This window comes from Thermobia domestica, chromosome 4, assembly GCF_964235325.1.
Source record: "Thermobia domestica chromosome 4, izTheDome1.hap1.1, whole genome shotgun sequence".
NCBI lineage: Eukaryota > Metazoa > Arthropoda > Insecta > Zygentoma > Lepismatidae > Thermobia > Thermobia domestica.
Window position 1 is genome coordinate 236,886,063 of NC_137457.1, and position 27,890 is coordinate 236,913,952.

The 27,890-nt window shown below is 35.0% G+C and overlaps 1 protein-coding gene across 1 annotated transcript in view; it reads left to right on the forward strand.

Moving 5' to 3' along the window:
* Nucleotides 1-93: 93 nt before the first annotated feature.
* Nucleotides 94-27,890, forward strand: part of LOC145683460 (uncharacterized) — a 41,188-nt gene continuing 13,391 nt past the window's right edge. The window contains exons 1-2 of the mRNA XM_081754795.1: nucleotides 94-227; nucleotides 7,217-7,247. Of these exons, the coding sequence (XP_081610921.1) occupies nucleotides 195-227; nucleotides 7,217-7,247 (64 nt within the window). The 5' untranslated portion in view covers nucleotides 94-194. The remainder of the gene's footprint in view (nucleotides 228-7,216; nucleotides 7,248-27,890) is intronic.

Below are 27,890 nucleotides of genomic sequence, written 5' to 3' on the forward strand. Positions count from 1 at the left end.
ATGAAATTTTTATTGCTTTTCTGTCTGTGCTATATTATACAACATTATCAGATAGAATATTTTTCCAGAGAGTTTACTATTTTGCTTGTGGTACAATAAAAGACTTTTCGAAATAAAAGCCACACTGTTGTATTTATACACGTAAATCATTCTACATTTCTTTAATTTTTTTCCAAACGCACGCAAGAAAGAAAATGCGTTTACTTCTCCTTTTGTTTGTAATTGAGGTAAGTGATAGTGTAATTGACGATATTCTTTTAACATTAAGAAAATGATATGATGCAGAAAAAAGTAAAAAAAATAGGCAAAAGAATAAATACGTATGCATTTTTACACATTTCTTATGATTTTATATTGTTATGAGTCATATATTTCAGAGAATTGAAATTTTATTCATTATTTCAATTTTAAAATGGAAAATGTAATCCAAGAAATCACACATATATCGCACGAAGACATTGTATAGGGAAGTTTATAAAATCCGCACTAATGTAAAACATTGATAAACATCTCAAAACGTAGATGAATTGAAGAAATAAGTCCTTGTAAGTCAAATTGGGAGTCCATGAAGAATTTTATGTAAATTATGTATTGTTTCTTGTTATTATTAACAATGTTCTTTCTATATTGGCAATTCTTAACTTCTCTTTCGCAACAACTTCAATTGCTATTTTAAAGTAAGTTTAATACATGATTTGTGAAACTTCAACATAATCTACTAAGGGTGAAAAATCTTGTGTAATAAGACTAAAATAATGCTAAATGTATTAAAATGTAAACTCGTATCATTCACGAAGAAAGAAAATAATATAACGTTGTCCATGAAATAATGAAAATGCTTTGTCTAAATCAATTATTTTTGCAAGGGCCTAGGAATTATTTATGACATGAGGCTAATATTCACTCAAGATACTCATGCAACATCATTTATAGGATAGGATAAGGTTTCTACAAACGATCTACTTTCATAAAGCCATATTTCCAATATGACCTAACTCTATGATTTATGGAACCCGAAGATTCAATGCTACATGCATAAAAGATCCTCATTAAGTTCTGCCCGTATCTAACTAAATCCAGTTTCTACTTTATATTCATATTTCTCCGAAATTAAACTTAATATTATTACGCCTGTCTCTCTCTAATGATAATTTTTCGATTTGGTTTCCAGTGAAACATTTGAAAGTATTCCTTCCTTCTTTTATTCTAGTTTTTCTTCTTCCTTTCTTCCATTTCTCGTATGTGAGGTTTAAATTGCAATATTTGTTTCTCACATGTGAGGTGAAAATCAGAATACTATTGTGAAATTCGGAAACCAAATGTCTTTAAATAATCTGGAGCAGTAAGTAGTATACATTTTAATTCTTAAAAATTCTTTCAAATAAGAAGACTGTTTTTTCACATAGTATATCTCTTACGTAAACTTAATAAGCAATTTTAATTTTCAAACACTAGAAAAAACAATGAGTATTTGGTTTGTTGTTATTAGATAAATTTTATACACTCCAGAAATTGTTTTTAAATTCTTCTAGCGTGTTCCAACAGGTAAAACTAGAAAACAGACAATGAAGCATTCTATTGTATAGGAGGATAAACAAATATATTAGATGAATCTGTTTTCTGGAGAACACAAGCGTCATATACTGAAATTATTTAAATTTCATGTAGTAAATGTATTGAGTAAGTATGCAGGTTCAAATCAATTGTCAAACAACAATTTCTAAAGGATTATGTATGTTTGATAGTTATGTACATCTGTATGTGCAGTACAACTGGACATACCTATAATGTGTTTATGAAAAAATAAATGAATACATATTGTGACCTTAGAAATTATATGAAAATAACAACTATTACTAACTTTATCAACAATTAAATTTTGTCTAAATCTAAATTTGCATCAAGGATTATGCCCCATATTCCTGACAAAAAAGCCACAAACCCGTATTTTTATGCTCATATTACTTATGCTCATATTACTTATGACTTACATTACCCTCTTATTCATATTCTGTTTCTGACATTTGTACGTTATCTATGTTTATATTTGTGTGAAACTATTTTGACCTCTTCCGCATTAATTTAATGTAAGTAATATTTAGAAAGCAAAATGCCATTGAAATGTTGAAACTATTAAAACATCTATCATTGTGTAATATACGGTATCTTGTAGATAGCCAGTTTTGCCCAGTCTGTCCATTAAATACAGATTAGTAAAATAGTGTCAGAAATAATGGAGAAACTTCAGCAAAAGTTTGTGTATAATAAGTAGGTTGGAATCGAATGATTTAACCCTTTATTTGGCACTGTTGCTCTCAAGCAACATTGCATTCTATTGCGATATCCGCAGGAATTATAACTTCAGTGATCATTTAATTTTCGTTATTGTCTTCATACAATATTCATGTACACTTTTGTCCAAAATGATTGTCGCATATATATAACTGTCTTCTTGTAAGAATATAATTTAATAATGAGTTTGCAGGGTACTTTTAATACTAACACTATGTGTATAATCGGGAAATGTATATTTGTAGTAAATTTCATAACAAAATAGTTATAAATACGAAAATTGGAATGAATAAAACAAAATGTTGCTAAATGAACAAGATAGTTTTATTTTCGTTTAATTGTTCTTATTTTCTGTTGTTTTTACATGAAATGTTCCACATATATGTCTTTGCCGATTATACACATACTAACATTATAAGAAATGCCGGGAGAATTCGTTATCAAATTATATTCCTACAACAACATATTTAAAGACACGACAATAATTTTGGGCATGAGAGTATATATTTGCGGCTCGCTTCTTTAGATACTTCTAATCTTCGTCAACAGGGAAAAGTCGAATTAGTATCGTAGAAGCATTATCTCTCCTACGTTCAGCGAAAGTTCTTTCTTTGTTAATTTATTTGTAGTTTCTTGCTCTGCAGGAAAATATTTCAACGAAACTGTTGGTAATTACTGAGAGTTTTCTTATGATATTTGACCATAATAGGGCAATTCTGTTCAGTAGCTACATATAAGGCCTATTTTATGGTAATGTTGCTTTGAAATAAACGTGTTGTATTTTGTAACCAAAGTACAAAAATACTTTAAAAATTACGAAATTATGATCAGGAATACATGGCTCAACCATAAAAACATACTAAATATTATAATGGTAATGCTATAAATGCTTGTCAATTAGAGGGTTAAGAGGTTCACGTGTTTCGTTTTGATAGTGTTAATTATTCACAGTTACTAGGAGGTTCAGCCCTCCAGTAAGAAGACAAAACAATGTAGAAATAAGCAGGGTGATATAGACCTAAAAGTCAACTGAAGCGGTTAGCTCTCATGTGTATGATACTCGAGTGTCTATCGTGTTACACTTTTCAACTCTTGCATCTTCAAAATAAATTCTGCACTGTAGCCCACATAAATTCGTTTTATTGCGGTGCTTGTTGTATGCGAGTGTACAAGACATCAATATTTTTTTTACAACAAGGTGCCCACCAGCTATGTCTCACGCGTGTTCGATGGGCGAAATGTCATGCCACCATACAGGAAAATGCTCCCCCCTTGTATATGCCATCTTTAGTTTATGGAAGAAGTGTTACCGTATCGGATTCTAGAACTTCCCTGAAAAACCTACTACTCCTTAAATTGTCCTTTATAAGTATCAATCGGTATCGCGTGTTGTTCATGATGGCGATCACTCTCGCCTTTTCTCCATAATGACGCTCAACAATACAGCTTATCAGATTGTTCTACCACGATAGCGTCTGTGTGACCACAACTGAAGGATAGACTGAAACTGAATTCGTCTCAAAACACGACCATCTCCAACTCATCGTTCCGGCAAATATGTTCAGAGCCCATTGTCATTTATGATTTTTATATTCTAGGTCAATGGAAACTAAAGCAATTTAGTTTGTGTCACCAATACTGTGTTCATAATATAACGTCCAACTACCAACGCAGAGAAGTCCTCTCCCGTTACCGTGAGCTTATGAAATCGTAACACTTTGAACAATGCTAAACTGTGTTTCAGAGTTATATAGACAAGATGTCAGTTATCTCATGGTATTATGCGATTACCTGTGTGATAATTGTTGCATACGGCTGTCTTCTGTCTATTTCTTTCACATATAAATGAGTAACACCCTCTGCGTTTAGGAACATATCTATAGATCAACCCTGCATCTTCGTTAGAATGCACTTACGTCTTTTTGTTGTCCACATCAACGTCGACACGTTATAGTTACCCTTGATCATATGTTTTCTGATTTCTTGTTCACTCTGCACTTACTCAATCCTCAACAGCTCTTTTAGTTTATTACTCCGAGAACTGAACCGAAGGTACTTTTCTCCTTACCCGTTCAACATGCCGCTGAAATCGTAACTATTCAACTAGCTGGTTAATATCAGCTTTAATATCTTAAATAACTTAAACTAGAATTATAAATTACTGAACAAAGAAACGTTTATTTGAAAGTGATAACTGTGTAAGTTTCCCTAAATCAACTGAACACATTGGCTTCATCATACATTGTCAGAAATAGCAAGTTCTAACATAAGAACCAGAAGTCTCCACACCAGTATATTTAAAGTGTGTACTAAGTTTTTTTTAGTTCTATTACAATCGGAGCTTTGGTCAAGATGAGATGAGTTCCATCAATTGCATTTCAGTTTAATTTCTTGGTGAACATTCAGTGACGAAACAGTGAATTCAGTGAAACAGTGAAGAAACAATAAATAGTGAAACAGAAAATTCAGTGAATTCGATAGACAATAACTCGGAAACTAATTACCTGCATTCCATAATATTTCATACTATGCTCATTAACCTACAATGTCATACCGAGTTTGGTGGAGTTTGGTTTTGAAATCCTATACATCAAAATATTTCATACGTGTACTAAGCTTGTAAAGTTCTATCACCTTCTAAATTGTTGTCCAGAACGGATGATTTCCACTAATCGAAATATACTGTCATTTCTATATTGATCATTCTTGCGGGGGAAAGAATGAAAGACGGAAAGAAGATGTATGTAGTTTACTTCGCATCATTTGCAACTCAGCTTTAATAGTTGCTTGTAATGGTCTTGGGACAACAGTGTTAACAAATGACTAGTCAACATGTATTTCTATTCTTTTCTTTAAGCATACACACACACACTCACACATACATACACACAAAAACATTTCTATTTGCGTGAACAGAGTTGATGTGTCAGAATTTCTTTCTTCAATAAAATATTACACCGTTCCATGTTCAGTACGGGACTTAGTTTTGAGAAAGAGGGTGGGAGGGGGAAATCTGAAGCGAATTCGTATCTCCAAAACGGACCACAGAGTCCAATTATATTCAGGTTCAACATTGGGCAGCTCAAAGGAGGTGTTCAGACCTCGCAGCAACAACTCCAGCTGTATGAGTGGGATCAACATCATCCACAAGTATGGTGTCTTTGCCAGGCAACAATATCTGTCCGTTGGATTAACATTATCCCCCAGTGACGCAGCTAGTAAGCTCAGCAGAGGATCCACTGAAATCCAGGATTTTTTGTCCAGGATCACAAAGCCGCCACCATGTTCAAAAATTGGGTGGGAAATACTTCGTATCATAGGTTTCTTTGGGCATCCGATACATATGAACACACCCTGTGGCTTAAAATAGGGTGGACAATCCAACAATATTAGACGTTTCTAGTAAAGAGCGATGTATATTTTATATTTACGGCAAAATTAGATTTGTGCTATAGCCTTATGCCATCTTATCAGAAGTTTCGCATGTCAAAGCAACCCCATATATTTATCCTATGTAAGTCGTCGCGGACTATGATTGTGAACACAGGCTGTGAAAAAGATGCATTGCCACGCAATAGCACGACGGTTCTGAGTGTGTATTAAAACTCTGATTAACACTATTACTGCTGGAATTGTTTATTGTTCAGTCGTACATGCATTGCGAAACATGACACATTTCTGTGAAGAAGGAGTTCGTCAAGTTGGTGTGACTTATGAGGTCATGTCTTTGGGTTACAAGAGTAGAACGCAAAAGACTTATTTTAATCACTCGTAAATGTTGTCAGAAAGGATTATGTGAGTAAAAAACGCATATATGTATTTCACTGACATGGCCATAAAATAGAATACACGTGTATCAAAAAAAGGTCAAAAGGACTATGTACATGAGCAGCGAATGGCAAACTTCTGAATGTTTGTCTAATGGCGGGATTCCATGGCAGAAACTGCATACACTATCATCATTAAATAAGTAGAAGTTTCTGTTTCATCTGATGTTCTTTTTATAAGGGTTAATTTTTACCTCCTTAGTTTCCTAGATTATTTAATGTTTCATGCCTAGCGGAAATATTTCTCTTTCTTTAACTTTGAAGATATCAGATTGATATTTTGCACACTTATTACGCGAACGGTTTAGTGTTTTTCAAGTGATTCGGAGATCTGTACGTTAACGCAGGGCCGGTAAAGAACGCAGTCTAAACTTTTGAAAAAGGGATTTTATTCAGAAAGAATCTATTTTTCTCGAATTCCCCTTTCCCGGTATATGACAGACATGCGAATGGTGCAGTACGGAAGATACCCTTATTCTGAAGAGAATGAGGTATGGACCAAAATCCTAGGATAAATAGTAATTTTGCAGGAGCTACTTGATTAACAGTCTAAAATTACCTTAAATATCCCAAAATAACAAAAGGGTTAGTGGTTGGTGGAAACTATAACCTCAAATTATATTTCAATTACTGTTCCTTTTTACTGACTTGTCTTTGACTTGAGTTTTGTAAAGTTCCATTACTTTCGAGATTCTATCGTGACTTCTAAACACACTTGCCACTCTCATCACGCTCACGTCATACAACCGAGCACCAACAATTTTTCCTCTTTGGAAATCCAGGAAAGTTTCCTTATCAACATATGCTCAGTTCAATTTCCATTTTATTGTTTGTCACGTATTAGAATTTTGCGTTAATAAGGAGTAGTACGGTGCTACTGTCATCTCCTGACCATTGCCAATCCACTCATCTGACGTTGTGTTTAACTTTCTACTATTTTAGTGACCAATCTGTGTACACACAAACACAAACATACACACCTTTGGACAAAGATCCTTTTATCTTCCTGGAATCAGGCGATCCTTTATATATATATATCACAATTTTTTTTGCTTTTCTTTTCTTTAGACTAATTTAATTGTTATTTATTTTTTCAGGCATTGGTGGTTTCTGGTCTTCAGAAGAAACGTAAGTATGAAGCTGAAAACGTATGTTGTTTTCGTAATTCACAGATCAATCTTGATTGGCAACAAGTATATATCTATGACCAACCTCTGACAAGGGTAAAAAGCAGTTTTTAAATCAACGGATGATTCGGAAAGAGAACGTAAGCCAGAACGGTATGTCACTTATTCCTTACCTCGAGACCGAGTGGATTCACGAATAAATAGACAAAATAAACCCGGTATATGATCCGAGCTATGGATCAGGTAATCATACACGAATAAGTCAACGTTAATACACAAATTACATTTTAGAACGAAAAAGATTATTTAAAATTATGCCCTTCAACTTTAGCATAAACAAAACATAATTTAGAATGTTTCCTTTGATATGTAGAATATAAGATGAAAATGGAATATAAATACAATTACATAAGAAATAAAAGAAACGATGTCAATATTATTTGACACGAAACGAATATGGTTACTTGCTTCAAGGTTTGGGTTTATATTAATAATAAATATAATTACTTACTAAGTTATATTTTGATTCTTGTATTTTTAACAGTTGCTTGATGTAACAACACACTCCCATTGCAAGATGATGGTGCTTGAATGCCTAAATATAATATTTTGAAAAATTTCTGACGAAAATTACGTTAAACTGTTATCTAAATGGCCACAACACTTGACATAAACTATTTGTATGCCAATAACTTAAGTAGTTTCAGAAATGTAACTTGATGATTACTATATTATTCGAAATGAAAATGAAATAAAATAACGTTACTAATATTAATTTCAACGTTTACCTGTAAGTCTTTTCGGCGAAATAAAGCGGATGATAAATAAAGGTAAGAGTTTATGAAATAATTAGTGGAGTGGCATTGTAGGTAGGAACAAACGAAATATAAAAAATACTAGTAAAACTTGTTGTTCATCATAGACACACTTGGCTTGGAATCCTATGACCAGTTATAGGGTGTGCCAAGTAAATTTTCACACCCTTTATTCGATTATCATGGATTCTAAAATTTGATATTTTTAATTCTTCGGTTTATTGAAATAAGATTTAATCTGATTTGTAGTACACTAAAACCCATCAAAATGATCGGGTGATAGGGTGTAAAATTAAAAAAAAGACCTGTGTTAACTAGCTGTGGGATGTTGCTAATAGTATAGACTGTATTCTGAAAAAAATATTACGTCGTTGTTCACAATTTCGCATATCTTAATATTATCGCGTTGTTTTATTTTACTTCAAATTAACACCACGGTCTAATTTAAAATTGCTCAACACCAGGTCTGTGCCAGACTGAAAATATCCCTAATATCCAGAAAAGAGCGGAGTTGAGTTGATTCGGAGTTTAACGTCCCTTTCAGAAGCGAGGCTATATGAGACGGGACCTACTGATTAATATGGAATCCGAACCACATGAGCTCCCGCCGAGAATTGAACCCGGGTCTTCCACTAATATCAAGTAAAGAAAGAACGAAAAATAGAAGAAAGAAAAGAAAAGGAAAGGAGTAAGGAATATGTCCTCAGGATGCTCCACCAAAAAAGAGGGCGTCCTCACGACATCCCGTGGAGATCCCGTTTACATCAGTGGGACTTTATGAGATACGCGTGGAAGATCCTTTTAGGTCATCAATGGGATGTTATATGATGGGATATTTCCAGAACGTGCTTGGACATTTTGTTAAACATGTTCTGAAGTAATTATAGAAATTGTAAAGCAGTTTGTAAGTAATATGTGGTCCAGCAAAATTTGAGAATGATATTTAAGCGGAAGGCCCACTGCATTTCCCAATTCATTTTTTTATATTGTGCAGTGCCATGCTTAGAAAGATATTCGATAATTTCTTTTAAAAGCACGGAAGCACCCTTTAAAAAAAAGTATATAACAATTTAAAAGAAACCTCTTCCACAAAACACTTTATTGTTATTGTTAAAAACTACCACAGTATTGAAAACAAACTTCTACCACTACTTGTCTTAAGAACACACACAACGTCTTATCTCCAACTATATGATTCCGAATGTACACTTATGTTTATAAAATTATTGTCGTATGTCTATAAATATGTTGCTGTAGAAATATAATTTGATAACGAGTTCGCCCGGTATTTCTTGTAATGTTGGTATGTGAATAATCAGCAAAGACATGTATGTGGCAAATTTCATGTCAAAAGAAGAGTAAATAAGAACAACAACACGAAAATAAAACTTTCCTGTCCATTTAGAAACATTTTGTTTTACTCATTCTAATTTTAGTATTTATAATTCTTCTATGAACTTTACCCGATTATGCACATAGTATCAGTATTAAAAGTACCATGCAAAATCATTATCAAATTATATTCTTACAGGAAGACAGGTATAGATATACGACAATCATTTTGGACATGAGTGTACTTTGCTTGCATTTTAGAAAACTTGTTTATCATAGACACAGACGTATTCAGACTAAAGTCAAGCTTCATTCCTTTACATAGAGAAATCCATTATAAATTCACTTGATTCACCCCTGAACAGAACTTTCTCACAGTCTTACCGGGATTTTAGCAGAAAGAAAAGTCAATCATTTCAATTCAACAGTATATGAAAAACAGAAACAAAACTTTCCCCCCAAAATGACTAATTTACTGCAAAACACAATTCTTTTGACTACAAAAGTGTACAACTAAAACTTTATATTTTTATATTTCTGGCAGTTGTAAAAATGTTAAAAGTGACACACTGCACATTGCAGGAAAATACTGAACCCATTGCGAAAGCCTCTTCTCGTCACCTCTTGCCGTTTACGTTCTATAGGAGCAAACGTTGAAATCGGAAGTAATAGTAAAATTGAACCACTTCCGATTTTAATAGAATGTTATGGATACTCATGATGAGTTGTCTATGGATGCTGAGTCATTTGCAAATGATGGTCTTTCACTATCTACTACTGTTTTCGTTCTATGGCGATAAACAAACTGGTAATGACTGATTTGGATCACTTCTGGTTTGAATAGAGAATAATCAGGGGAGATGGAGTCTTACCTTTGAGATGCTGAATCGGTTTGCGAAAGACGAATCTCATTGTTTTTATTTTGATATCTGTCGGCAGACAGAGGTACAAAGGCGACACGTACGTGAAGCATAATTTGGAAGTCTCATAAAACTTGCTTATTTGTCACTATCTGGCACTTCCAAACTATGCTATGCATAAGTGTCGGAAGTCTTATAGACTGGCTTTGTCCGTAAGTCCGTCTTCGACGGATATCAGAGGAAAAGCAGTACCAACCGCCCAAGGATGCGTTATATCTCCTCCGATAACTTTCTCTTCAAACCGAAATAGGTTCAAGTTATTTATTTCTTGTTTCAACGTTCATTGTCAAATGAAACTGTAACAGATAAGCATGAACGTCTTTTTTTCAAACAGTTTAGCTTCTCAAGGCCTTGAATATTACTTACGATTTTAGTACTAATTTCAATAGACCAAAAACGATAAAAAAAATATTGAGAATCGTCTTCAGCAATTGATTCAGCTTACCAAGAATAAGGTCCGTCTTTCCCATCAACCATCTTTCCAAACCAGAAGTGGATCAAGTTAACCATTATTCGTTTCAACATTTACCGCCATAGGAAAAGGTAAGATACAGGGTGTTTCAAAACAACACGGACGGTTGAAGGTGATACCTCACAACAAGATAAGACAAAAAGTATAGACCTACCTGGGTGTACAAATGCTTCATTTCGAAGTTACAGGCTGCCGAAAATATGAAAAAATGAACTTAAAAGGCTCATAGCTTGGAAACTATGGGATCTATTGTAGTATGGTCAAGACTTCACTTAGGAACATGTGAGTTATCCAAAAATACATATTTCAGAATTCTGTGGTACTCAGGCAAGAACCTTTATGGAGTGAGTTAGGATACGGGCATTTAATTTTAAGTACTCACCAACTACCTCTATAAAAATTGTTGCGAAAGTACCGATTCTGAAACTTGTTTATTTGATTAAAGTATATACTTGTTTCTTTATCCATACTCTGAAGTTACTCCGAGATCTTACTTCAGTGACACGAATTACGTCTCTGTCCGCGTCTCACGTTTCTCTCTTCAACTCTCCTCTACACACAGCAAATTTTGAAGAAAACATTTTATATGACCGAAAAATGTGAGATTGCCGATTTTCAAAGAAGTCTTTCAGACGGCAACGACTTCAGCAGGCACGTGGATCCTCAGTTGAGAAAGAACATTCTGCTGACCAAAAGCCTTGAAAATTTTCAGGTCTCAAAATTCCAGGAACTTTAAATTATGCCAACCTAAGAAAATACTGGAAAATATGAGTAAAATGATTTTACAATATTACAAACATTCGCTGATACAATTTTGAAGTTAAGATGCTGATTTAGTGACAGTTATTTAACCGTCTTGTTACGTAAGTTCTTTTGATGTAATATACTAGCTTGCAGTATCTTGTTTCATAAGAAAAACTAGGAATCATAATTAATGTGAATAGACTCCATGACACAATTTCTTTTTAAACTTTTGCAAGATAGTAAAATTTAACAAACACAAGAGATGTTTTAAATAAAATTAAGTTAAATTACTTTTATACTATAATATATCGTTGTATTTCTTCAATTTGAACTCAAGTACCTTAATAATAGTATTATATAGCGACAGTTCGTTTTTTGCAATCGATTCAGGATTATAAGAAAACATACCACGAACTGCAGAATAGTTGTATTTTCAGAAAAGTCACAAAACGAATTTAAAGTATTATTACTGGAATATATATAATCGTTTTCATAGCCATTACAATAGGTTGCTGACTCGGTTTTATCCAGCGACATTTAGTATAATATGCCGTTGCTCAATGATTCAATTAGGTTACATTGAACAGCACATTCTTGTTTAGAGTTTTGCATAATGTTTGATTCATTATTTCTTAGTATGGAACCTTGTATTTTTCTACTTCTGAAATTATCCCAAATCTATAATTACATGTGAAGTTCATTATATTCATTATTTCTAATGATAGTGGTACAACTGCATTCACAGTGGGATGGTGCTGATTGCCATCCGTTGTCACAAACTTCTCCTTGAGGATTTGCACTTCTTGGGGTTTTGGGATCTGGTACGAGTGATCATTGACTTGAATTTCTACTGTTTTCACAGAACTCCTGACAGCCGAAAAATTATGAATAATTTATTCCATTTTAATATTCGTTTCTTCATATTTGGCATTTATCTGTACATTCTTTTTTCCCATTTGGCATTTATCTGTGCATTCGTTTCTTCCCATTTGGCATTTATCTGTGCATTCGTTTCTTCCCATTTGGAATGTATCTGTGCATTCGTTTCTTCCCATTTAGCATTTATCTATTGTCATTAGTCCGTTTTTAACATCGTCTTGTTTACAATTGTCATTTAGCTGCTGAGTCATTAAGTCCATTTGCTATCCAAGTTGCCGAATAAGATGGATCACATTCGTTATGGACTCAGATGCTATCATAGTTTTATCATCAACCCCCACACTAATACTATGTCAATTTTCTTGAACATTAAATTTGGTATTTTTATACACTTTTTTGTTATAACGTAACAAAATATAATCTCTTTTGGCTACAAAAGATTTATAACGTAGATGAGACAGTTATACTTCTACTTCCAACTATTCTCAAAAGCTTTTCCTTTGCGGAACCACCACACGTATATAACCTTAAATCAGTTATATACTGCCAGAGTTCGTCAGTTTCTATTTTGTAGCAAACAATTGTCACGCTAGTATACACTATTCACTGAATAAATGAAAACGCATTAACTATAGTAGTCTTAGTATTCACTATATTGTAGCTATTTTCCTTATGCAAAATTGAAAACTTACATACATCCTTATAGTTCGGTGTTCTAGTCTGTTATATCTTCATTATGTCAATAATAAAGTACGTAGATACCATCAGTGTTTCTTCCAGGCATGTTTTTACGGGGGCACTGCCACCCAGGAGTTCTCAGAGTGCCCACCGGAGGAGACCAAATTATTTCGTGTATAATATATACTAAATAGAACGGAACCAGCACGCCCCCCCCCCCGCAGCACTGTTTCTGAAAGAAACACTGGATACCATACTACCTCTTAGCAACCGAAATCAATATCTATTCGTTGTTACAACAACTAAATTAGAGAAATCAACACAAAAACTTGAAATAATCAACAAACAAACCAATATTCACCAGTACATTTTACCCTAACTTTGTATTCGTTTCCTTTCTCTTCTTCTTGAGAAACACTTAGAAACACTTTTTGCTCTAAAGGAAACATTATCTTTGCTATATTCCTCAAATTAATATATGTAACCTGAAGTTTAGAACGAAATAATAGATGTGTTGATAGCGATGGTACTGCACAAAATAATAGCAGAATACGATTAAAGTAAATCACAGTTTTTTTTTTTTTTTTTTTTTTTTTTTTTTTTTTGCTTAAAAGCATTCGAAACACGAAACTTCTCTGGTATGGAAAATTTGTAGTGGTTATTTCATTTGCGAGAGAAAGTAACGTGCATGAACACCTATTGGGTTGTTTTCAATTATCGGATTTATCATCTGAAAGTATACTAGCAAACTTATTTAAAGTTCTTCCTAGATTGTCCAGTCAAATTACATCAAAAACGGGCCAAACCTAGACATTTAGAATAAAAAGATGGAACCTTATGCAATTTGTTCGTGATCTCTTCCTCATTAACCTCCAGAAAATGCTCCCAAAATATCCAGTTGCAGGTTTTCCGACATTTTGAATAAACAGTCTGCCATCTTGGTTTTCTCACATTCACTTAGTTTATGCCACATAACTTCTAAACTAATTAACGTAGAAGGATAATTCTTTCTTTATTATACTTATAATATCCTAAGCAATGCAACACGTTATTATCATAATGAACAAACTCCATGGCTCTGGATAAGTAGAGCAACAAATAAAACACAGTTCTGACCAGAGTAGAATGAAATATATTAAACACTATACTTACAATGTGTTAGGTCCTTGAAACTAACACATTGTATGTATAGTTTTTAATATATTTCATTCTGCTCTGGTCAGAACTGTGTTTTGTAAGTTATTATCATTTTTCTCCGAGTAACCATTTTTGCATAATTTTAGGATAAAGTGAAAAATTGGGATCTGTTTTAGGGGACATTATCTTTTCATTGCCTCATACAACTTAACAGAGTAGAAATATGAAAAAAGTTCTTGAATAAAAGTTGTAAATTTCATAAGCTTTAAAACAATGTACATATTGGCACTATATACAATAGGGTGGATCGAAAAAACCTTTTTTTTTCGAAATCGATAACGGCGCACACGGGAAAAGTTGCCCACCCATAACAGTAGTTCATTGACCTTTTTTCACATTTTCGGACGATGTCTTCCGATGCCACGATCAGCCTAAAGTTTTGGAAAAGTCAACATAGGCCGCGCGCATTACACAGTAGGTAAACAGTCTGTTTTATCTTCCAATACGGTACGGAAGAACATATTTCTCTATGTAATCGTTCTTCAACATTATGTGCTATACTGACATCACCAATATGTGCAGTAATTTTCTTATTTTAACCATAAAATTGCTTAAAATAACCCAGAGCTTAAACGAGGAGGTGACTGCACGTCGTGCTTCGCTGACCCATCTACCCAGTAGACAATAAAGATGTTGTTATGGCCTAAAGTTTAGATGATGAAGTATTGTTTCGACTCAAAAGTGGGAATATTTTTCCTGGACAGCAGTCTTGCTCGAATGAAGCTGTCTGTTTCTGAAAATCCATATTTCTTGTCAGGTTGCTACAGTAGCTTCTTGTACATTCTTTCTATTGCCTGGGTATGACATGGAGATTCCGTTAATGATTTAGCTAGACTACTACACTTTTGATGTTTTCTCCTACTTCTTACGATGTAAGTGCTTTAGTCAAGAGCGGTTCAGTTACTTTCACGGAGGACTAGCTTATCATATCATAATCAGTTTCAAAGCTAATGTCAGGCACGACAAACTCTCGAATGGATTTCTTGGGCGTCATAGCGCAGGCCATTTTTACTCCTCTCCATCCAAGAGTCCGAACAACTTGAGAAGAGTCGGTGATCATCGCTAGCAACATATTTTCAGGATATGAGAAAAATCCATTTGTTTGGAGTACCGAAAGACTTTTTTCTTCAGATTATCCGGTAAAATTGCTGACGAAAGCTGGCCGATCTTCCACACGTGTCGCGCCCCGTCACTGCAAGAAGAATGCCGTCGAATCGCAAACCACAATGTTGTGTAGACTTTTCTCAATGAATTTGAGAAGCCAAACTAAAGAAGGACTTCGCGACTCTTCGCTTATGTGAAGGCATGTCACCGTCAGCTAACGGGAATGATTCACGCCAAATATATACGAAGGCCAAATATATGTGAAAATGTAATATGGCGGTATCATCATAGAAAACAATCAATCCTCATTTTTATGATACTGCACATAGCTCTGATTTTCTTTCTATGCGGTATCGACACTAATTTAACACTAATTTAACTTTTTCACATAGTTATAAACTCAGTGCTGTTAAGTTATCAGAAGTTCAAATATATTCGAAAATATTTAATGGCGGCATCATAAAAAAAAATCGATCCTCATTTTTGCCATATTAGATTTACTAATATATTTGGCCTTCTTATAATGGCAATAATTTCCTTTTTTGAGTTATCCTTAGCACCTCAGATATATTGTTTTATGCGTTATCGTTCGCACATCGATTGTTTTCTTTGATCATACTGCCATATTAGGATTTCTGACTAAACTTTTCCTTCTCATAATGACCATATTAGTTTGTATATGCGTTAACGTAAGCACCTCGATTGATTTCTTTGATGATTCCGCCATATTATATTTTCGAATATATTTGGCCTTATGATAATGGCAATAATTTCCTTTTTATGCCTCATCGTTAGCACCTCGTGCTGCATGGCGGAGCAGGACGTGCAGTCACCTCCCCGTTTGAGCTCTGGGTTATTATAAGCAATTTTATGGTTAAAATAGGAAAAGAACTGCACATATTGTTGATGTCAGTATAGCACATAAAGTTGAAGAACGATTACATAGTGAAATATGCTCTTCCCAACCGTATTGGAAGATAAAACAGACTGTTTACATACTCTGTAATGCGTGTTGCCTATGTTGGCTTTTCCAAACCTTTAGACTAGGGATGGCCAATTCCGGAATTTTTACTTTCCGGAAAGTAAAATCGGAAAATTCCGGAATTCGGAAAAATTCCGGACTTCGGAAAAGTTCCGGAATTCGGAAAAATTCCGGAATTCAGAAAAATTCCGGATTTCGGAAAAATTCCGGAATTCGGAAAAATTCCGAATTTCGGGAAAATTCCGGAATTCGGAAAAATTCCGGAATTCAGAAAAATTCCGGAATTCAGAAAAATTCCGGATTTCGGAAAAATTCCGGAATTCGGAAAAATTCCGGAATTCGGAAAAATTCCGGAATTCAGAAAAATTCCGGATTTCGGAAAAATTCCGGAATTCAGAAAAATTCCGGATTTCAGAAAAATTCCGGAATTCGGAAAAATTCCGGAATTCGGAAAAATTCCGGAATTCAGAAAAATTCCGGATTTCGGAAAAAATCCGGAATTCAGAAAAAATTATTTTTTCTTTTTGTAATCCTAAGAATTTTGTTCAAATGCAAACGAACAAATTTCCTTTTTGTAATCCTAAGAATGTATGATGCAAGTTAAGCTGAAACTTACATCCTAAAGTATACACTACTCAATCTTCCCATGGTTAATGAGATGTAGTCCAAAAGTACGATGCACTCCTAATATTTAATTTTTGTTTTACTGTGATATTGTCCAGATGTAAGACATATCACACTGAGATAAACAACTTGACAGAATGAAGATATCATACGTAGTTTTCCAGAAAATCGTGAGAAACGAATTTTTATGAAGTTAAAATATGCGTCGCTTGTTGCCAGTGTGATGCAATTGATAACTTTTATGCTGGAATAGTCTTATTATTATTATTATTATTATTATTATTATTATTATTATTATTATTATTATTATTATTATTATTATTATTAATCGTTTGTGTAGTGTAAAAGAAAAATATGAACCGTTAAGTAGTAGATTTTATCTGTTGTTTTTTGATATCTTCTAACAGTAATAACAAACTGCTTGTAAATACGCAATGATTATCAAGGACAATAGCATATTAATGTAAGGACTACTCTGCAGACTAGCAATAAACAATAAACAATAACAGATAAACAATAGTGCCAAAAAAAAGTAACTAACTTGGGCACGTCAGAATGTTCGCGAGAGTATAGGGACCCATTGAGACTATACGTGGTGTAATTATTACTCAAAGGGCCGTACAATGGAGGCATTAACGTTAATGTTAATGGTACTAATGAGCACTTACTTGCTCTAACGGTTAACCTCATTTTTGAGATGATTCTTAGAAGTGGGCGTGTTGGCATGCAGTTAGAAGACATATCCATTATTTAAAAAAGCACACGTTATCTGTGGAGTGCTAACGATTTGCGTCACTATCGAACACTAACATAGCACTAGCGACGTTTAAAGTCGAAATTGGAGTCTGATATAAGTGGCTTGTCAACTTCACGGACATTATATTTCCCTTGAATGCGAGAATTTTGCGCCCAGGAAATTTGCGCCCTACCACAAAAATAGGAAAAAATGCGCTCGCAATATATTTGCACTGGGATGTTTGCGCCCTACCGCAAAAAGAGGGGAAAATGCGCCGGCTATATATTTGCACTGGGATGTTAGCGCCCTACAATTCAACTTATTTTTGTATTGTGTAAAGTAACTTCCACTCACACTTGAACTAGGCTTGCCTCTCATCGTCTCAGTGAGTTACTCCATCCGTTATAATATTCCGAACAAATGAAAAAAAAATATATATATATTTATATATATATATATACAATTTTAGTTCACTAAAGGGCAATCCATACAAATACAATTTTTCATTATACTACAAAATTTACAATAAAAGTATAAATGACTGATATATAATTATTTATTAATATAATCAAAGAGTATAATTTAATCTACAAAAGGCTGCTTGGCTCTACCCAGATATCTCTGTTCACAATCCTTGCGAGTTGTTTGGCTTTTTAGGACACAAAATATAGAAAAGAAAATGTAAAGTGAATGTAAAATCAGTTCAGTAATATTATCAAGAAAACTATGTACAGTGTGTTTACTTGCTGGAATTACACTTCAAACACACAATTGCGTTCAGTCGTTCTTTCAGAAAAAATGTTCCGGGGGGCACACTTAGTATTCCGGAGGGGGTCACTGCTGGTACTATTCTATTTATTATTATATTATAGACGTATTATTTTGGTCTCCTCCGAGGGGGCACTTTGAGAGCTCTGGGAGGGCCAGTGTTCCCCCAAAATCATCTCTGGAAGAAGCAGTGATTGCGTTGATCCGTTGTGTTCTTTTGGCTTATATTGAAGTTTATTCTCCCCTTATATAGCCACAATGAAAATAAATCACAAATGGCATGGTTGTGGGGGAAGGATTGTTTATGCTGTAATGTCAGCCCTTCCGAGCAAATGCGTAAGCTCGAATAGGTTCTTTTATTTCGCAGGGCTCAAACTTCCCGGTGGAGGTACATTGCAGGCGCAATTTTCCTTGTTCTTGAGGTAGGGCGCAAATTTCCCAGACGCAAAATTCTCGACACCGTTCGAATGACCTCGGAAGACTATATCTTTTTCAATACTTTTTTATAATTTTTTACTCAAGATATCTTCATAGCTTCTTATTAAAATACTTACTAATATATCCTCATTTTATTGTCCTAACCAATCAATATGGGTATGTTGTCAGTAAAATATTTAGATTGATCGAGCCTCTGGTGTGTAACCACAGTATTTCATATCATCCCTCCATTATAAATCTTGGCTAAACGAACCAATATATGTTGCCAATAAAATAGTTTAGAATGATTGAGCCCCTGGTAAATAACCACAGTATTTCGTGACAGACCCCCCTTCCTATTACCATATTCTAGCTACGTGCCTGACTCAGCTAATTCTCTACATTCTTTACCAAGCACACATTTTCTAAAGCGGAAAATGCTCTCTAAATACCTAAGCTCATTATTTTCAGCAGATGCACAAATTGGGTAACATTCTATCTACATGAATGTTATATATGTCGATTACTGGAAACCGTTTCTCGCTATCTATTACCATATTTACTATATAATGATTAACGTTAAAACCGGAAATGGTTGATTTGTACCGCTTCCGGTTTGAATATTACATTCATCAGGGAACTCGATTCTTAACTATTGACTCTGTACATCGTGTCCAAAATTGATGGTAATCCATCAGATAGTACTTGAGACTGTTTGTTTCACTGACGGACAGAATGAATATATGGCTATAGAGTTTTGATAAACTAAATTCGTTAATGAGTGATGATGGAACAAATATAAGAAAGGGAACCAAGAGTAGGCCTACTACCGGAAAAATTTTCGAACACAAAATTAGCCATCGAAAACCCACATGTCCTGGGTTAGAATACCATAGATGAAAACTCTACCACTGAGTCATCAATCACCCGCTTATTAGTTTTATTAATTATTATATTAATATAAATTAATGAATGCCTGCTTATGTTAATTATTGAACAATTACATTGTATACTTCGTAAAGTCAAAAATTATAAATTTGTATTTACTGTACATACAGTGAGCGCAGAAAGTGTTCGTACACCTACGCTATTGAAACGAGAATGCCTGCGAAAAAGAAACAGAAAATTTAAGAAGTGTAATAACACACACAATATGAATAATGAAAACTAAGCTTTATGAATGTATCAATAAAGAACCACGAAGACAAGTTTAATGGTCAGAAAGTAAATAAATTCCGTAGAAAGTGTATAGAGTAGACGCAAAAAGAGATCGTACACCTGACGTACGAATACGAAACAAAGATACCACAACTGGGGTTCACTAGTATTCACCTGATTATACACCTCTGTTTATAGCATGACGAATAACAGAATGAGTTTAGTTGTGAATAGGAGTGAAAAAACTGCACGGTGGGCTGTAAAAATGGGAAGCAACCGAACAGAAACAAATGAGGAGACAAGAAAAGTAATTATTAAATTGCATAAGAAGGGTAAATCTTTGAGAAAGATAGCAAACCTTGCAGACAGACCTCGTTCAACAGTACAAACAATAATTGCGATGTATAATGTTTCTATCACTGTGCGGGAAAAAAAAAAAAACTGGAAGACCAAGAGTGTTGAGTGAACAAGATAAACGTTACATTATTAGGGAAAGAAAAAAGGTTCCGAAAAGTAGTGCTGTGCAATTGGCAACGGATCTGGAAACACGCGGTCTAAAGTTTGAAAAAGAGTATAAAGATAAGGGATCAGGCTTCTTTCTGGAATAGGGTCATATTTTCGGACGAAAGTAAATTTAATCTTATCGAATCCAATGGGAGGCGTATGGTATGACGCAAGGTGAATACAAAGATGAATCCTCAAAATCTCGTCCCTAAAGTAAGACACGGAGGAGGGTCCGTGCTCGTCTGGGGTTGTATGAGTGCCTCAGGAGTGGGTCGTCTCCACTTTATCGATGGAGTGATGATCCACAAAGTGTATATTAACATATTAAAGGAAAATCTCCATACTAGTGCGCAGAAAACAATTTATTGTTCAGCAAGGCAACAACTCCAAACATACAGTGGAAAATACTCGATTGTGGCTACTCTATAATACCTTGAAACAGCTTCGCACACCTCCCCAATCCCCAGACATGAACCCCATAGAACATCTATGGTCTGTTCTGGTGACAAGAATCAGAAGGCACAGCTTCTCTACTAAAGAAGGCCTGAGAAAAGCTATTCAAGAAGAATGGGACATAATCAGTCCCGAAGCTACTAGCTAACTAACTAACTCTATGGCCTATGGAACCCGGAGGTTCAATGCCGCGTTCACAAAAGCTCTCCACTGACTTCTATAGTCCCGAAGCTACAGAACTACGAACTACTACAGGTGAAATCAATGCCACGAAGACTACAGACAATCATTAACGCACAGGGTAATCCCACAAAATATTAAATAACGTAATATACTTTATAAGCATTAATTCAATCATAAGTGTACGGTGACTTTTTGCGTTTACAAAAAAGGAATTCTCTCTTTTCTTCTGAGCAAAACAGTGATTGTCTTTGTTTGGCCTTTCTCTTGTATATAGAAATAAAATGTATGAATGTGTAGTCTTAATTCTGGTTATATATATATTTTCCACCTCCCGTTCTCATGCTAGCTGTTTTCAATATAAAGTATGCATGGTGTACGAGCACTTTCTGCGCTCACTATAGGTATGTTGACAATAAGCGAATGTTATTAGATTATTTGTTGAGATTTCTTTTCCTTCACTGCCTTTCGCCTGATTAAAAAGTAGTTTGCAGTGCTTTGGAGCAGCTGCAGGTGGGAACGCGATAATGTTTGAGACATACCGGCGACTTTTTTGTGTGTGAAAATAAGACCTTCTCATAAAGCAGTAAATAACTGCAGTAGCAATTGTCTACGTAAGTGATAAAGACATATCCAACTACAAGAAACTAATACAGTATATATATTCATTATTGTGTTTCTCTTTTAACAGCTACTAGCTAGGGATGGCCAATTCCAGAATTTTTACTTTCCGGAATCCGGAGAGTAAAATCGGAAAAATTCCGGTTTTTCTAAATTCTGGATTTTTTTCCGAATGTCGGAATTTATCTGAATTCCGGAATTTTTCCGAATTCCGGATTTTTTCTGAAATCCGGAATTTTTCTGAAATCCGGATTTTTTCCGAATTCCGGAATTTTTCCGAATTCCGGATTTTTCTGAATTTCGGAATTTTTCCGAATTCCGGAATTTTTCTGAATTCCGGAATTTTTCCGAATTCCGGATTTTTTTCGAATTCCGGATTTTTTTCTGAATTCCGGATTTTTTCCGAATTCCGGAATTTTTCCGAAATCCGGAATTTTTCCGAATTCCGGAATTTTCCCGAATTCCGGAATTTTTCTGAATTCCGGAATTTTTCCGTATTCCGGAATTTTTCTGAATTCCGGAATTTTTCCGAATTCCGGAATTTTTCTGAATTCCGGAATTTTTCCGAATTCCGGAATTTTTCCGAATTCCGGAAAGTAAATTTTCCGATTCCGGAAAACAAAATTTCCGGAATCCGGATTCCGGAAAATTTTGGCCATCCCTACTTTAGACCGATAGCAGCACTGAAACACATTGTCCGCAAAATGTGAAAAAAATTCAGTGAACTACTGTTATGTATGGACAACTTTTCCCGTGTGCACCGTTATCGATTTCGAAAAAATAGTTTTTTTTTTCAATCCACCCATATATACAATGTCACAGATTTGCAATGAAGCTTTAAACGCCATCGTATTGCGTAGAATTTCTGTACAAACATACAAGGAATGAATCATTTAACATGAAGAAAAAAGATATTTAGTGATTTGAGACGGCTTGTCATTGCAATTTCCGGTAAGTATCAACATGCTTGGAAATCCTTGTAGTTTAATAAATAGTTCGTAAACAGTGGCGTCGGTAGGGGATTCACAAGAACCCTGAAAGTAGACTTTTGTACTATCTTTCTGTATGTAGGTCTATGTGTGCATTCAAATTAGTGTTTGACATGAACGTTTTAAAAAGAAAATGAAATCTATTGAAATATGTTTTACTCATGTTATTATCTTGCAAAAATTCCAGTTGCGGGCTTTGTGCCGTTTTGAATAAATAGCCCTAGTGAAGTGCAATTACGACAAAAATCGATCAAATCGATCAATCGACAAAAATCGATTACGATTTTTTAAAAACAGATTAAACCTATTAGAATATGTTATGTGAATTGATATTATAGTAAACCAGTCCCAGAACTCTAGTTGTTGGTTTTCCATAATTTGTGCGGCCAATTATATGAGCAATATGTGAGGTTTATCACAAAACATTATGGTAAATAATGTATAGTATGGATTATGGCTATGGTTATGATGGTGGACCTAGCGTAAAGGATATAAAACACTGGACATGAACATAGAAACCATGAATACGCGTAATCGTTGAGTATAACATCCACGTTGTTTGTTTAAGTCAACAGGAATTTCTTTCTAACACAAAGAACAAATCCGAATTGGTATCACTTATGACGAAATATCTCGAGAAATCTGGTTGTGCTATACATCTATTACCTGGAGATGCAGACACATTAGTTGTGTTAATCGCAAGAAATCTTGTAAAATCTGGCTCGTCAGTAATAATGGGAGAAGATTCATATATTTTGATTCTGATTGTAGCACTCGCAACAGCTGAGACTTGCATGTTTATTCATGGCTCGAAGCCAACACATAAGATATAAAACAGTTTCGAAACCTCAGAGATCATTGAGATATATGGTGAACTGCATTTTATTTCCGCATGCCTTCACTGTTTGTGATACAACATCTGTTCCATACAATAAAGAGAATAAAGTTGCGAACAAGATACTGGGAAAAAATGAAGAACTGCGTCGAGAAATGTATGTTTTCAACAACCCAACATCATGTACTGATGATGTTTCGACTGCTGGAGAAAAACTGTTCTTAGCATTATATAGATGTGCAGAGAAAGAAAATCTGGATTGTAGATGTATAAAAGGATTGTATGCAAATAACGCATTAGTGACACTTTTAACTAAGCAGTACTGTCTCCAACAATAGCTTCTGTAAATCAGCATAGTTTCCATGTGTCATATCAAGTTCAACAGAGTAAAAATCAAAAGATGACTCCAACTGTATAGGGCTGAAGAATTTGTGGTGATTTGCCTTCTTTCTATAACAACATTTGAACAACCTGTTCCAGAAGATTTGTTGAAGTTTATAGCATGCAACTGCCAGGCGAACTGCGGAAACAACTTTAGGTGCAAAGGAAGAGAGCTATATTGTACATCATTTGGGCAGGATAGTGGACACGGATGTGGTAATAGCACTACTTAAATTGAAGATGCAGGTGGAGGAAGTGATTATAAAGCTGTCACCAAAACTAACTTATTTGAGAAAGAAGTTAACGAAAACTATGGACATTCAACTGCAAAACGCCATCGAGAAAAGCAAGTCTCAAAGTACACTGGTATTTTGAGAACTTTCGTTTAAGTTCATTTATCATCGCAAGGCTTTTCACGGTAGTATATACACTGATCAGAAGTTGAATTAGAGACAGCAGGACAGTTGCAGAAACCGCTCTCCAGAGGCTCCACCAGTGCATATGAATAAAATGCATCACAAAGGTACTGCTGTCATGTACTTCCTCTCTCGGTATCCGTGTCAGTGCAGTTTGTGATGAACAAGACGAAGAACCTGAGTGCATTTGACCGTGGCCAAATCCTAGGAGCCAGACAACTGGATAGCTCGATTTCGGAAGTGGCTGCGGCACTCGGATATTTAAAGGCAACAGTGTCAAGGGTGTATTGTGAGTACCTGGGTAAAACCACAGCCACATTGCCGCGGTCAGGGGCGTGTCGTCGACAGGGATAGACATCGCAACAGCCGTTAGACGGGCCCAGTGCGTCAAATCGCGGAGAGGTTCAATGCAATACAATAATGCCATGTTAGCAGTCACACAATTCGCAACCAAAGGCTCGCCATGGGGTATAGAAACCCACGCGAGTATCCATTCTAACAGCACAACACAAGAAACAACGTCTAGCATGGTCAAATGAACACTGCCTCTGGACTGTGGAAATGTGGAAAAGGGTTGCCTGAACATTTTCACATTGGTACATACCGATGAACAGGTAAGGGTGCGTCGCCAACCACAAGAGAAAATGGATCTATCGTGACAGCAGGGAACTTTGCAGACCGGTGATGGTAGTGTTCTCATCTGGAGCATGTTTAAATGGACTGAAATGGGTCCCCTAACACGTGAAACAAGTCCCTAACAGGTAAACGCTACCGCGATATTGTGGACCTCCATATCATGCAATTTGTTCAGCTTCTACATCCAGGCAGTGACCTAATCTTGCTGCAGGACAATGCTCCGGCACACCGCTTCAGGATGGCAGCAAACTGGCTTGATGAGCACTCCTCTGATTTGGCAACATTTTCCTGGCAACGTGGTCATTGGACCTCAATCCGATCTAACATATTTGGGACGCCATGGAACCACTCCTTCGGCTGTCGACCCTCTTCCAACTTACCTGCAATCTCTGTGGGAGACTTTGCAGCAGATATGGATTGAGATTCCACAACAACACTTCAGTTGCTTCGTGGAGTCCTGCCGTTACGTAACGGGTAGCTACCGTTATCAAGCGAAAGGTGGTGTTACATGCTATTAGGTAGGTATCTATAATTCAACTGGAGATCAGTGTATATTGTCTTCCTTTTTATAACTACGTACAATACTTAGTACGTACAAGTTAAGCGGTTGAATAGATGCGGTTGAAGAATATAAGCACAATTATAAAAGCTAGTACTTATATTGAAATAGTAAAAATCATGAAAGAGAATATGATGGTATTTGCTGTAAATCGGATACAAAATTCATCTCAAATAATTCTGCTAAGTATGTTTTCCTTTATTTCTCTTAATTAATTTCTGGCTTAAATCACCACTTTTTATTTTCTCCTAAATTTATAATTCCAAGCACTAATAGATAAAACTTTAAGGTGCATTCAACGTCTGGTAACGAGCAGGCACGTACCCAAGGAGAAGGTCCGCGGGGTCCGCCCCTTTCGAAACCAGAAATGTCACATAGACCTACATACAGAAAGCTAGTGCGAAAGTCTTCTTTCAGGAATCTTACACACCCCCTGCCGATGCCATTGTTTACGAACTATTTATTAAACTAGAGGGATTTCCAAGCATGTTGATACTTACCGGAAATTGCAATGAAAAGCCATCTCAAATCACTACATATCTTTTTCTTCATGTTAAATGATTCATTCATCGTATGTTTCTACAGAAATTGTGCGCAGTCCGATGGCGTTTAAAACTCCATTGCGCATCTGTGACATTGTATATAGTGACAATATACTGTATACATCGTTTTAAAGCATATGACATTTCCAACAACCTTTATTTGAGCACATTTTTAATATTTCTACTCTGTTAAGTTGTATGAGGCAATGAATAGAATATGTCCAATAATACAGATCCCAATTTTTCACTTTATCGTAAAATTAAACAAAAATGGATACTCGGAGAAAAGCGATAATAACATGTTACATTGCCTATAATATTAGAAGTATAATAAAGAAAGAATTATCCTTCTAAGCTAATAAGTTCAGAAGTTATGTGGCATAAACTAACTGAATGTGATAAATCCAAGATGGCAGACTATTTTTTCAAAATGTCGAAAAACCCGCCACTGGATTTTTTTTGATTTTCTGGAGGTTAATGAGGAAGAGATCACAAACAAATTCCAGAAAATCCCATCTTCCTACCTCAAACCTTATTTTGACTGCACTAAAAGCAGAATTTCGAAAGTAGGAAATAATTTCAGGGTTATGCTAGTAGTATTGATGGCAGGATGTATGTGATCTGTTCAAAAGTTTTTAGAAGAAGAACTTTACAGACCAGTTAGTTGTATTCATTCAAGCTGCCGTTCAGATTTTTGAAAAAAAAAAATAAAAAATCAAGTGTTACAGAAAGTGTAAGAGGTCGATGAATCAAAGATGGACTGAGTACTTGGAAACAATGAAACCAAATCAAGAGAATGTTAATTATTTAAATCTGTGCTGGAGTATATTTCTCAAGGGAAATTAGGTCATGTAAATATTGAGTTAGCTATTGAAGCTACAGGACTTCTAAAAAGTGTTGCGCAGTATATTTTGTTTCATTACCAATCTAATGTTACAAATCTTATTGTGCCAGATAAGATTGGGTTGCAAGAAATTTATCACTAAAAAGCAGATCAAGTTGTGAGGTCTTGTCTCTCAGTTTTGGAGTAGAAAAGACAACATGATTACTACAGCCAATGACAAGATTTTCACTAAAATATCAGATCTTGAGTTCCCACAATTGAAGTGAATTCGGAAAATTCTTCCAGCTTTAAAAGATTTTGTTATTGCAGAATCTCTAAATATGACTCACGACGAAGTTTCTAAATAAAGTAAATTTTAATGAGACATTCTACCTCATAATGTTAGAAACAAAAGACATATTTGTAGGACATAATGAAAAGTATATCAAATCCCTCAATTATTTGTTGCCACATTGAGAAACATTTTTGAACAGACTCGATGTATTTCTATTATTGAATCTCCTAGGCTGCAATAAACAAGCTTTCGAATTAGAAGTTGAAGTTGTTAAAGTAAATATTTTATGCAACAACGAAAGCGATAGTAATATTTTAATTATCTTAGGTATGTTGTGTCCGTATAAACATACTTTTCTCAACGTGTATAAATTAAATGCAGGAACTGTAAAATTGGTGCTTCAACAGCAACATGTTGGAACACATTTTGTTGTCTGAAAAGGATTTTCACACCACAAAGAGAATCAACGTTTCTCTATAGAAAATCCAACTTTATTCATATTATTTATTGGTATTCATAAAACAATACGAGCACTTTTGATGTGGAAGTCTCGTTGAGAAATTACGGAGAATGTCTTGACGATT